The 13,120-nt window shown below is 44.1% G+C and overlaps 1 protein-coding gene across 1 annotated transcript in view; it reads right to left on the bottom strand.

The window, feature by feature from the left end:
* The window catches only part of LOC311240728 (serine/threonine-protein kinase WNK4-like), a gene marked incomplete at its 5' end in the record, with an annotated part of 152,523 nt that overhangs the window by 66,427 nt on the left and 72,976 nt on the right, over positions 1 to 13,120 (bottom strand). The window contains 3 exons of the mRNA XM_084329301.1: positions 37 to 148; positions 5,045 to 5,118; positions 5,364 to 5,545. Of these exons, the coding sequence (XP_084185427.1) occupies positions 37 to 148; positions 5,045 to 5,118; positions 5,364 to 5,545 (368 nt within the window). The remainder of the gene's footprint in view (positions 1 to 36; positions 149 to 5,044; positions 5,119 to 5,363; positions 5,546 to 13,120) is intronic.

Here is a 13,120-nt window from a genome sequence, read left to right as displayed (position 1 = left end):
ACAGACAGACAGACAGACAGACAGATGACTGTTTACCCCTGTGATTCGGAGGCGGGACCTAGCTTTTCTCCTCAACTGCTTGGTGCTGGTGCACGTACTGCTCTTCTCCGATGGGCCCTCATTACCATCACTCAAGCCGGAGGCATAGCTAATAGGAGACAAGCAGGAAGTGGAGATCAAATATAGAATCCATTGATATGATACATTTAAATGTTAAACTGTTAAAATACAGGCATCTCGTAATCTGAGTACAATGGGTTCAGGTGAGGTCCAATGAGATTAAGATTAAGGTTAAAGTTAAGGCGGGTGTGAGGTCCAATGAGATTAAGATTAAGGTTAAAGTGGCGGCTGGGTGGCGCAGCGGACTAAGCGCTCATCACCAACGCTAGAGACACTGGTATCGAATCCGGCTGTCAGCGTTGCTTCCGGCTTGGCCGGCCGTTATACTGGCTCAATTGGCTGAGTCAGCGGGAGGGAAGCCGGTGGGTGGTAATCTGGACGTTGTAAAACAGCTACTCCTACAGGTCGGTCAGGGCGCCTGCACAGCGAGGGAGGGAGATGGTGAGGGTAGTGTGACTTCCCACACATTACACTTCACCAATGAGAGTCCGCACTGGCAGGTGATAAGATGCTGCTGGCTGTCTCCTATGTCTCGGAGGAAGCATCTGATAGACTTCAGGGCTCCCTAGACCAGTGGGGGGCACATGCGAGCAACACCCAGGAAGGGGAGGGGGGAATTGGCATAACGACTAAATTGAGATGGGAAAAAAACACAGAAAAACAGGAGGAGAAAAAGTGGATAAAAAAAAAGAAAAGATTAAGGTTAAAGTTAAGGCGGGTGTGAGGTCCAATGACATTAAGATTAAGGGTAAAGTTAAGGCGGGTGTGAGGTCCAATGAGATTAAGATTAAGGTTAAAGTTAAGGCGGGTGTGAGGTCCAATGACATTAAGATTAAGGTTAAAATTAAGGCGGGGTGTGAGGTCCAATGACATTAAGATTAAGGTTCAAATTAAGGTTAAATTTAAGCTCATACAAGCGCACACACACGCACTGTATACGTTTGAAATTAATCATTCCAGCAAAGTAGGCTTCTATTATTCGAATTACTGTTTTAATGGGTATTATAGTTGAGTTTATAGGACTAGATAGTACAATCCCTTAGATAATCAGCACTTGGTAGTGAATGGGGTAGTGGTAAAAACTTCACTGGGGTCTTCAGGTGGGCACCCTCCTTCATTGGTGTTTCGTTGACAGGCCCACGACACCTCCGAAGGGCTCAACGGCAACACCTGGCTCTTGGCGGCAGCGTTTTTGGGCGGAACGGAACTTCCGCTATGGACACAAGCCCTGAGACTGCCTTTGCGCATCTGTCTGCCTCCTCTTGTTGCCAAACCTGAGCCACCACCAGCTTTCTCCTCTGGGTTGATGTTGCCTTGTGCCATGTGGGTCGACAAGTCCAAACCCACCTCTTCCATGCTGCACCTGTCATACAATGTCTCCATGCCTGAGAGCAGATTTTGCTTGCTGTACGGCCTCAGATGGGATCCATTTCCTCCCAGTTGCCAGTCTGGGAGCAGCCGCTTGGATCACTTCATCTTGAGACTCGGCCAGTGTCATGTTCAGCCTCACTTTGGTGCATTTAAACTCCTCTATGAGGCTAGAGACAGGCAATTCCAGGGCCCAGTGTCCATACAAGCCGATGTTGCTGAGGCAACGCGGGAGGCCAAGCCACTTCTTGATGTATGAAGTAGTAAGTCCTACTGTAGAACATGACATATTCAAGTCAAGTCAAGTCAAGAGTTTTAATTGTCACGGCATACAAGTATACAATGAAATGCGGGTGGTCTTGCCCGCAACGATGTGCAATACAGTGGTACAACATATAATAGAATCCAATAAAAAACAACATTGTGCAATAAACAGGTAACAGGTAACATGGTGTGACATCTCGGTATCTGTACATAGTTATTTACAGAGCATATAGGACATGCTAGGTAGCTTTGGTAGTGCAATACACTGTTCCTGTTATTCTAATTTAAAGTGGCCTTTCCTTTTGGCCATAAGTGTGCGTGTGTGCGGCATGAGTGTGTGCCCGCTCATGTTAAAGTGTTAAGTGGCTGCTAGTGTGTGAGCGTGTACAGCGTGCGTGTCGTGTGTGTGTTCATGTGTGCTTGTGTGTGGATAGTTCAGTATTCTGTGGCACTCAATGTTCATTGTTCAGGGCTCTGATGGCCTGGGGGAAGAAGCTGAGCCTAAGGTCGCTTTCACATAGAGTTTTGGAGGACTCGGTGCGGTTCTGGGGGTGAAGTTGCAACATTGTTGCATTCTTCATTTGGTTCGCCTGCTTTCACACAGGTTTCTGTCAGGCGGACCGAGACCTTATGAACAATGTCACGCGGTCGAAAAGGGTGCTTGTCTATTGGACAGTGGAAATGTGTGTGTGGCTGCGATCCCGTGTGTGAGCGCGCGCGTGTGTGTGTGTCTGTGTGTGTACTGCGGAGCCCAGATCAGCGGAGCCGAGTTTTGACATGGCATTGATCCATTGTTCTATTGAAGCACATTACCACCATCCTCTCGCTAAACAACTTGTAGACCACGGTGTTTTTATGAGTGCCCACAAGTAGCTGTTTTAATAATATAATAAGCCGCGCGCCTCGGTAATAATAATAAGCCGCGTTTTTTCTTCCTTCTTCCCAAGATGCACAGACATATATAGATATATAGATAGATAGATAGATAGATAGATAGATAGATCAGCTTGTCCACCAGTCTGGTGGGGACTATGGTGTTGAACGCTGAGCTGTAGTCAATGAACAACAGTCTCACATAGCCCCCCTTCTGACGGTCAAGGTGGGAGAGGGTGCTGTGCAGTACCTGGGAGACCGCGTCGTCAGTGGACCTGTTTGTCCTGTATGCAAATTGCATAGGGTCCATATCACTGGGGAGGGAGGCACAAATGTGGTCCTTGACCAGCCTCTCAAAACATTTCATGACCACAGAGGTGAGTGCCACCGGTCTGTAGTCATTTGGACATGTTGGGGAGGGTTTCTTCGGTACAGGGATGATGGTAGACATCTTGAAGCAGGCAGGGACCACTGACTCCACCAGGGATTGATTAAATATGGCGGTGAACACCGGGGCAAGCTGGTTGGCACAGGACTTAGAATGACATCTGATTTATTAATGCCAATACTAAAAATTAGGGACAAACGCAATTGGCACAAGTGTAAATGATGGATTAGTTGGATGGTGTATTGTACTTGTGCTGTATAATGACAATACATTTTAATCAAATCTCATTTTGAAATCGCTACGCTGCCTATAGACACGACAGTGGCAGACAGCTTCGGACGTGTGGCATTGCACCATGCTGATCCACTCAACAGGTAGCGATTTCAAAATGAGATTAGATTAAAATGTATTGTCATTATACAGCACAAGTACAATACACCATCCAACCAGAGTGGATAAATTAATTAACGAGGTTAAAAAACAAACTTTTGGAAGCAATAGATTTGAACCTGTGACCTGAGCCAGTGGACTTACCAGCTGAGCTAATCGCTCAGTTGTTAACTGTGAGTGACTAATCCATCATTTACACTTGTGCCAATTGCGTTTGTCCCTAATTTTTTGTATTGGCATTAATAAATCAGATGTCATGCTAATATGTCATGTTCTACAGTAGGACTTACTACTATAATACCCATTAAAACAGTAATTTGAATAATAGAAGTCTACTGTGCTGGAATGATTCATTTCAAACGTATACAGAGCGTGTGTGTGCGCTCGCGCGTTGAGGCTCGCTAAGCCTTTCTCCACGCATTTCTGGAGCATTTCTTTATCCACTCTGGTTGGATGGTGTATTGTACTTGTGCTGTATCATAACAATACATTTAAATCTAATCTCGTTTTGAGAGCAGTCGCAAATCGCTTCCTGTTGAATGCCAACTCGCTACTTTCCCCGTTTACTCGTCTTCACACAGCCTAAAATATGACACGCTCACTGATGATGTCACGGTTCGCGAGGAAAAACCAACTATTTTCCGGTGCCAGCTGAGCACCGATTTGTCAAATTCTGAACCAATTAATCCCGGTCTGAACGCGCCGGCCGGTGCAAGATTACGTTCGGGAACCGGCTCCAGCACGGAGCCTGGCCGGTGTGAAAGGGCTATGAGTGAAATAGAAGAGTCTATGGAGCCGCTCTCTCCTCTCTCTGTGTGAAATAGAAGAGTCTATGGAGCTGTCAGCTCTCTCCTCTCTCTGTGTCCTAGGAAAGCCTACATGTACAGCCATCTATATTACACACACACACACACACACACACACACACACACACACACACACACACACACACACACACACACACACACACACACACACACACACACACATTTGAAATGTGTATTTATGTCCACATGAACAGAAGTACAAGGAGGCCTCATACAAAGGACATAAACACTGCCAGTGCAGTCAGAAATTATGAAAGAACAGTCAGGTACAAGGTGCATCACACAAAACACACACACACACACCTACCCACATGCAGGCATATGTTGTCATGGCAACCTGCAGCACCAGAAATGCATTGGTGCCTCTCTAATGACACAGGAAATGGCTGAATGTGTGTTTTTGTGTGTGCTTGAGTGTGTATGTTGTGTATGTGTGTGTGCATGTGTGTGTGTGTGTGTGTGTGTGTGTGTGTGTGTGTGTGTGTGTGTGTGTGTGTGTGTGTGTGTGTGTGTGTTAGTGATCAGTGCTCGTTGCTCTGTTGGACGTCACTTCCCTTTTTACTCAGTTTGACTCTATTGTATATGAGCCATAACATTTTAAAGTTTGTTTATTATTTGTCATAATAAAATACAGAATACTTTATTAAATTACAGCTAAAACACTTCCCCTTGTGATGGCATTGGTGTGTGTACGTGTGTGTGTGTGTGTGTGTGTGTGCGCGCGCGTGTGTCTGTGTGTGTCTCTGTGTCTGTGTGTGTGTGTGTATGTGCGTGTGTGTCTGTGTGTGTGTGTGTGTGTGTGTGCGTGTGCTACCTGTCTACAGGTGAGGAGAAGCCACTCGTCACTCCGAACTGAGGCAGCTCAGCATTGTGGGAAACAGCAATACTCTGGGAACACAGTGTAGAAAGTTGAAATACGAACACACACTCTCACACACACACACACACTCACACACACTCACACACACACACACACACACACACACACACACACACACACACACACACACACACACACACGCACTATAACCCCATAATCTTTCTAGACCTTCTTCTAGAATTAACTTCTGTAAACATCTATAACCTGGTATGATTCTTTTGCCCCTCCCACTTCTGTGACCTCTCACACTCACCGAGGGGAAACGGAGAGCTGGGATTGGTGGAGCCTTTGTAGGTGGAGTTTGGGTGGGAGGGGTCTCCCAGTGCGAGGGGCGAGGGGTGGATGAGAAGGGCATGCGATTGACGTAAAGGGGCGGGGCTTCAGCCATGTCCTGGAGACCAACGGGGCTGATGTTGCCATCTGTCTCACAGTCCGCTACCATGGCAACAACAGGAGGAGAGGAGAGGAGAGGAGAGGAAGAAAAGAGAGGACATGAGAGGACAGGAGAGGAAGAAAAGAGTGGACAAGAGAGAAGAGGAGAGGAGAGGACAGGAGAGGAAGAAATGAGAGGACAAGAGAGAAGAGGAGAGGAGAGGAGAGGAGGAGAGGAAGAAAAGAGGACCGGAGAGGAAGAAAAGAGAGGACAGGAGAGAAGAGGAGAGGAGAGGAGAGGAGAGGAGATGAGAGGAGGAGGAGAGGAGATGAGAGGAGGAGAGGACAAGAGAGGAAGAAAAGAGGAGAGGAGAGGAAGAAAAGAGAGGACAGGAGAGAAGAGGAGAGGAGAGGAGATGAGAGGAGGAGGAGAGGAGATGAGAGGAGGAGAGGACAAGAGAGGAAGAAAAGAGGAGAGGAGAGGAGTGGACAGAAGAGGTGCCTTATTGTTTTAACTTCTTAACATGCACCCAGAAAAGTGTCATCTTTTTTTACTTGAACTTGAGGATTGCATACTTTTTTTGCAAAGCTTATCTTTATACTTTATGCTTATAGCTAGGGAGGTGTAGTGGCCCGCGCGGTCCAAAATGAGTTCCCTTCTATCACTAACATTATTGTTTAAGCATTTTTGGTTGAAATAAAAGAAATTACGATTAATTGCGAATATTTTCATGTTGAGCTATAGCTTGTGGATGAATATGCACAGAAGGGTACACCATGCAAATGTTCATGCTTTATTTGTTTTAAACGAGATGATTTAGAAATGGGCAATGGGGAAATACATTGACTTTTCAAGATGGTGGACCGGCCGGAAACAGCAATGACGTAACCACTACACCTCCCTATTAGATGCACAGGGTTGTATATATATGGGCCTAGATTTGCAACAGACTTGGAAACAAAACTGGGTATGTAGTTGTTGTAACTGACCGCCAAGGGTAAAGATGCCTATCGTCAGTAAGCTTTGATTTGCGTTGGTCTAGATCAGGGGTGGCCAACCAGTCAGAGACTAAGAGCCACAAAAAAATTACTGTGGTACCACAAAGAGCCACACCATATACCAGCGTTTCTCAACCTTTTTTTTCAGTCACGGCACCCTTCATGTGTTTATAGGTCTCACCCTCTGGCCTCTGAAGTTGCTAATGTCTTTTTTATTTGGGCCTCACAGGGTTAAAAGTACCCTGTGAGACCCACGGTTGCAAAATTACAAAATCACTTTTAGCCATTTAAAAAAATAATGTTTATTTAAAAAATGTTAAAGGGGAACTATTAACTATTATACTACTATTTACTATTTCTTTCACTATTTGGGCACTTTTACACAATTCCTGTGAGTCTATGGAACACCTAGGTTTTTTTTTTTTTTTAAATGCATTGTTTTGTATTTCTAATCAAGTACTAAAAACCGCATTTTTCTACCTCAAGATCTTAAGCCATTTTGAGGCTGGGCTCCAACCACTGTGTGGCCTGGTGCCAACTGCCACATCAACTGCCACATTATTATGCAGTTGAGAAATCTCTGACATCACAGATATGCACATTTTCAGATGACTCAGTTCAGCGAGGGTGAATATTGTGAGAGGAGAATTGGAAGAATTCGCCAATATGAGAATTAGAGATATATCCTATTAATATAAGTCCACATAGCTAAGAAACAATGGTAAACACTGAAAAAAGCCATTTATAAGATAGTTCCCCTTTAAGCACATATATAGTCGTATAGTCAATTGGTCCTGTTGTTCAGCCTCACAATGCTATTTGATAGTAAAGGTGTTTATATGTCCCACCCTCTGGCCTCTGAAGTTGCTAATTTCTTTTTAATTTGGGCCTCACAGGGTTAACCTCTTAAGCCCGAGATATACAGTAAAAGTGTATATTTTCAGCATTATGTTTGTTTACCAATTATTTTAACTGTTATTAGTGAAATATAAGATTATAGCAATCTCAGGGCATTGAGTCGGAAACCGGCGCATATTGACAGGAGGAAGTGGCACAGCCAAAAGTGAGTGTAGTCTTTTGAAGGAAGAGACTCAGGGCTTTCAAATTTCGAAAAACTACCCTACCCAGCTCACACCAGCCCCTGTCAATCATCTGACTTCTGGATTTACTTTTTAATTTCTCTTATTTTTTGGGATTATCTCCCACAAACCTGAACGTTATTGCCATAAAACAGAACGCAGTTAGTTTCTCTACCTTTCTGTGAACGTCTTGCAAAAAACGGTGTTGCAATATGATGAAAAATGGTGGAGAAATTTACATTATAAAAAAGATGGCAGAATTCAGTACTGTATCTACAAAACCTTCTGTTTAATCATCTTCCCTTTATTCATTTGCTTAGATTTTTCAGGTCTGGTCAATTTTAGCATGGTGTTATTTACAGTCAAAGATATATATTTTTTTTTAAATAGAATTGATATTCTCCTTTGGTTCATTACAATTTACTCAAGCCTAGTAACAGACACACTATTTCTGACACTGATCCATATGTCCCTAGATTCAGATACCAAGAACATGCAAATGGACCATTTAAAAAAAAATTGTAAATGTTTATTCTACGTCCTTATGGAATGAGTGACATAAAAAAAAAAAAAGTAAAAAAAAAAAAAATAAAGTAAAAAAAAAATAAAAAAAAATGTTTTTTTTTTATTTTTTTTTATGGATGGAAGAGCCGCACATTGACGGGCAAAGAGCCGCATGCGGCTCGCGAGCCGCGGGTTGGCCACCCCTGGTCTAGATGATCAATTTCTCTGTATAGGCTCAGAATACTGAGCCCTCTATTTATCTATCTAAGAAAATAATATTTCGGAGCCACTTGTGCACTTTCATTTAGTGTCCACATGGGGGCAGAGCTCGTCTTTCTTTAGTATAAAGGTCACAGCTTTCTGTGTGACCAAGGCGGAAGTAACTCAGATAACGACGGAGCAGGCAGCGAATTGTATGATGGAAGGACCTTACTCCAGTTAAATTAACTACCCTTGGTAAAGCGGAATAAGGTATGTCGAACACTCAAATGTATTATTATTACTGTTGTTGAAGATATGTTGTTGTATATTTATGTGTGTAACCGCCAAACATTTATAAACATATAAAGTGGTGCACTCACGAAGCAGATCCTAATCAAAGGCACCTGCTGCCGGACAAGTAACGTTATTATATATCATTGTTTTTCCCTGAGTGCCTTTGCTATGGAAGACGAGTTCACCCTTTAAATATCTTTAATACAATTGTTTGTTTGAACACTTTGGTATAATAATGAACGACATGTGAACAATATTGAAATGTGAAATATGTAACTAATTGTATGTTTGTGTTTGACTGTCCTATGCAGTTTTCACGGTGCAAACGAGGTGCAAACGAGGTGCAAACGAGGTGCAAACGAGGTGCAAACGGACCAAATGAGGCAACCGTCACTACCTGTACAAAGTACCAAAGAAAAGCTACAGTACTGCTAAGCTGAAATGCAAGAGAAAAAAGAGAAAATAAATAAAAGCATCTGTACGAAACATAACCGCATCTTTATTTCAAGACCAAGCCGGGGGGCAATTACAGTGAAAACTTACCGACCAGTGGTGAGCGAAGACTTACCCGTACTCTGAAGATGATCAACAGTGAGTAAAACCCATACTCTGAAGATGATAAACAGTGAGTAAAAACCCATACTCTGAAGAGGATAAATGTATTATGAAACCTCATTCTGAAGTGGATAAATGTGAAATAGACCTTACTCTGAAGAAGATGGATGTATTATGAAGACTTTATTCTGAAGTGGATAAATGTACAATGAAGACCATACTCCAAAGAAAATGCATGTATGTTGAAGACCTCACTCTGAAGAAAATGCATGTACAATGAAGAACATACTCTGAAGAAAATGCATGTACAATGAAGACCATACTCTGAAGAAAATGCATGTACAATGAAGACCTCACTCTGAAGAAAATACATGTACAATGAAGACCATACTCTGAAGAGAACACATGTATGTTGAGGACCCTACTAAAGAAAATACATGTATGAAGAGAAGGAAGAATGAGCCTACTGAGTTAACCTTATGCTGTCTGGTATCCATCCCAGCAAACCCACGGACGTGTGGCAACTCCTGTATATCTAATTAACCCTATGCTGTCTGGTATCCATCCCAGCAAACCCACGGATGTGTGGCAACTCCTGTATATCTAATTAACCCTATGCTGTCTGGTATCCATCCCAGCAATACCACGGATGTGTGGCAACTTCTGTATATCTAATTACCCTCATGCTGTCTGGTATCCATCCCAGCAATACCACGGACGTGTGGCAACTCCTGTATGTTTAATGAATATTATGCTGTCTGATATCCATCCCAGCAAGTGGAACTCTTAAATACCATCTAGTTATTTGATATTTTGAGTGTATGTGATCAAGCACAATGTCGGCCCAAGAAGACGAAGCTGGCAACCTCTTGGAGTTGGAACAGAACAGAACGGGTGCTCGCCAAAGAACTCTAACCGAGAAAGGAAAAGAAAACCGTGAAGTGGAGGATAAGAGGAATGAGAAAGCTTTTAACAAAGCTTATCAGAAGTGGAAGAAGATAGCCAAGGAAGCAAGAGGGAAGCTAAGAACCTTCTGTCCAGCAGAAGAACTTGAAAGACTAAAACAAGACATTCAAGCAAGTTGTGACTTAGTAAGAAGTTTATATGAGTCCATTTTACGTAACCATGCCACGACTCCTGAGATCGCAAATAAAATGGACGCCTGTATTCAGCTGACGACAGACACCCAAGAGCTTGTGTGTAAGCAGCTGGAAACAAAAGAGGAAGATTTTAATGAAAGACTTGAGAAGGAGAGGGTGAGAATAGCTCTGAACAAAGAAGAGTACAGATCTGTATATGGTCACACAAATACTGAAACAATTCACTCTCAACGTTCCAAGGCATCAAACAGGCGGAGGGAAGCTGAACTCGCGGCTAAAGTGGAAGAGGTAAAGGCCATGCAAGTGATCCAGGCTCAGCAAACCAGTCTCCTCCAACTAGAGGGGGAAGAGGCAGCCATGCTGATGGAAATGGAGAAGTTGAAGGTACAGAGTCGACGTAAGCTGGAGGAGGAGAGGATGAAGTTACAGCAGCTACAAGCAGAGAAGGAAGTCCAGGTAGCAGCAGCCCGAGTGAGGGCATACAGTTCGGGAAGTGATCTAGACAACGAAGAAGAAGAAGTCACTGACCATGAAATAAATACTGCTTACCAAAATCCTGAATATAGTGCTCCGCTACATCCTACAGCATTCCAACGTCAAGCATCTCCCAGCGCGACGGCAAACCAAGAGGCCTTCAGTCTAGCCGAAGCAATCACAAGTGCATTAAGCATGAATCGCCTACCTACACCAGAACCAACAATATTCAACGGTGACCCTATGAAATTTGTTGATTGGAAGATGACCTTCATGACCCTGATACATCGAAAGCCTCTCCCAACAAGTGATAAGATGTTTTATCTGAAAATGTACCTTACTGGAGAAGCTCGTAAGTCTGTGGAAGGATTCTTTTACAGAGACTCCGAGGAAGCATATAAAGGTGCCTGGAGAGTGTTGGAAGAGAGGTATGGAAACCCCTTCATTATACAAAGGGCGTTCAGAGACAAGCTAATGAGATGGCCTAAGATAAACACAAACGATCCTCTGGCGCTCCGAGAGTTTGCAGACTTCCTACAGGGATGCACAGAGGCAATTCCACATGTCCGAGGGCTGGACATCTTGAACGACTGTGAAGAGAACCACAAACTGCTCAAGAAACTACCTGAGTGGATTGTGCGAAGATGGAGCAGGATCATCGTAGAAGAGCTAGATAAATCTGGAAGCTATCCAAGTCTTGCACACTTTTCAAAGTTTCTGAACAAAGAGGCACGAATAGCTTGTAACCCCATCGCTACCCCACTACTGTTGAACTCCAGAGCCTCAGACGAGAGGTTTTCCAAGAGAGCCAGAGCGTTGAATACAAGCACTCACATAAAGAGCAACATCGTGGAGACACAGTATTCACCCTATAGAGCCAGACCACCTTGCCCAATCTGCAAGAATGAGAATCATGGCATTGCTACATGCACTAACTTCGCATCAAGGTCTATAGAGGATAAGAGAACGTACATCTACCAAAATCACCTCTGCTTTGGATGTCTAAAGAAGGGACACTCCAGCAAGGACTGTAAACGGCGACATACCTGCAACACCTGCAACCGTCGTCATCCAACGTGTCTGCACGAAGAGAGGTCACAAGCACCAGAGACAACCCAGAGTGGCACATCTACTGCAAACTACCGGGGCCAAGAAGTCCGCAGAGTCGTGTCTCACACTACAACCCGATGTGCTTCTGCGACCTCAAGCATTGTCCCAGTCCTTGTGTCTTCAGTTCAAGAGCCACAGATAACGGTGCTCACTTACGCACTACTCGACACACAGAGTGATACAACGTTTATCTTAGAGGACCTGCTTAAGGAGTTAAGTGTGGAAAGTCAACCTGTGAAGCTGAGACTCAGTACAATGACTGCTGTAAATACAGTTATAACCAGCAAGAGTGTCAGCGGCCTACAAATCAGAGGACTCCATTCTGCAAACAACATCAGAGTGCCACAAGCCTACACTCGTAGCTTCATCCCAGTAGACAAATCCTACATTCCTACTGGTAAAACAGCGCTACAGTGGCCTCACCTCAAGCATCTCGTAAACAAGTTGCCAACACTTCTAGACTGTGAAGTGGGTATGTTAATAGGATGTGATTGTCCCTCAGCGCTAGCTCCACTCGAAGTCATCACAGGCTGTGAAAACGAACCTTTCGCACAGAGGACAGAGCTTGGCTGGAGCATAATAGGCTCATCTAACCCTCATCTGGACCGACAAGGGAGCCAGAGCTTTGTACATAGAGTGTCAGTAAAAGAAATACCAGCCCCGTCTACAACAGATGTCCTTAAAGTACTTGAGTCGGACTTCTCTGAAAGGAACTACGAGGACAAGTACGTGTCTCAAGAAGATGTTCACTTCATACAATTCCTCAGCGAGAACATCAGACAGAAAGAAGATGGACACTACGAGATGCCTCTACCTTTCAAGGGTAGCAGCCCACCATCCCTACCAAACAACAAGAGACTAGCTACAGTCCGCCTCCAGTCTCTAAAGAAGAAGCTAAAGACGGATAAAGAGTATCACGAACGCTATAAGGCTTTCATGAAAGACATCATCGAGAAAGGTGACGCAGAACTTGACCATACCACTTCATATGGAGAGACCGCTTGGTACCTTCCTCATCACGGCATTTACCACCCTCAAAAGCCTGGCAGGCTACGGGTCGTGTTTGACTGCTCAGCTAAATTCTGTGCAGTTTCCCTAAATGACTGTCTATTGACCGGTCCCGACTTAATCAACTCCCTAATAGGAGTTCTATGCCGCTTCAGAAAGGAAGACGTGGCCATAATCTGCGACGTGGAAAGAATGTTCCACCAGTTCTTCGTCCACCCTGACTCTCGAAAATACCTCAAGTTCCTGTGGTGGAGGGAAGGTGATTTGGAAACGGAACCACAGGAATACAGGATGGCAGTTCACCTCTTTGGAGC

Source organism: Notolepis coatsorum, assembly GCF_963971535.1.
Source record: "Notolepis coatsorum genome assembly, chromosome: 14".
NCBI lineage: Eukaryota > Metazoa > Chordata > Actinopteri > Aulopiformes > Paralepididae > Notolepis > Notolepis coatsorum.
Note: the sequence above shows the minus strand (reverse complement) of the source record. Positions and strands in the feature narration are given on the sequence as shown.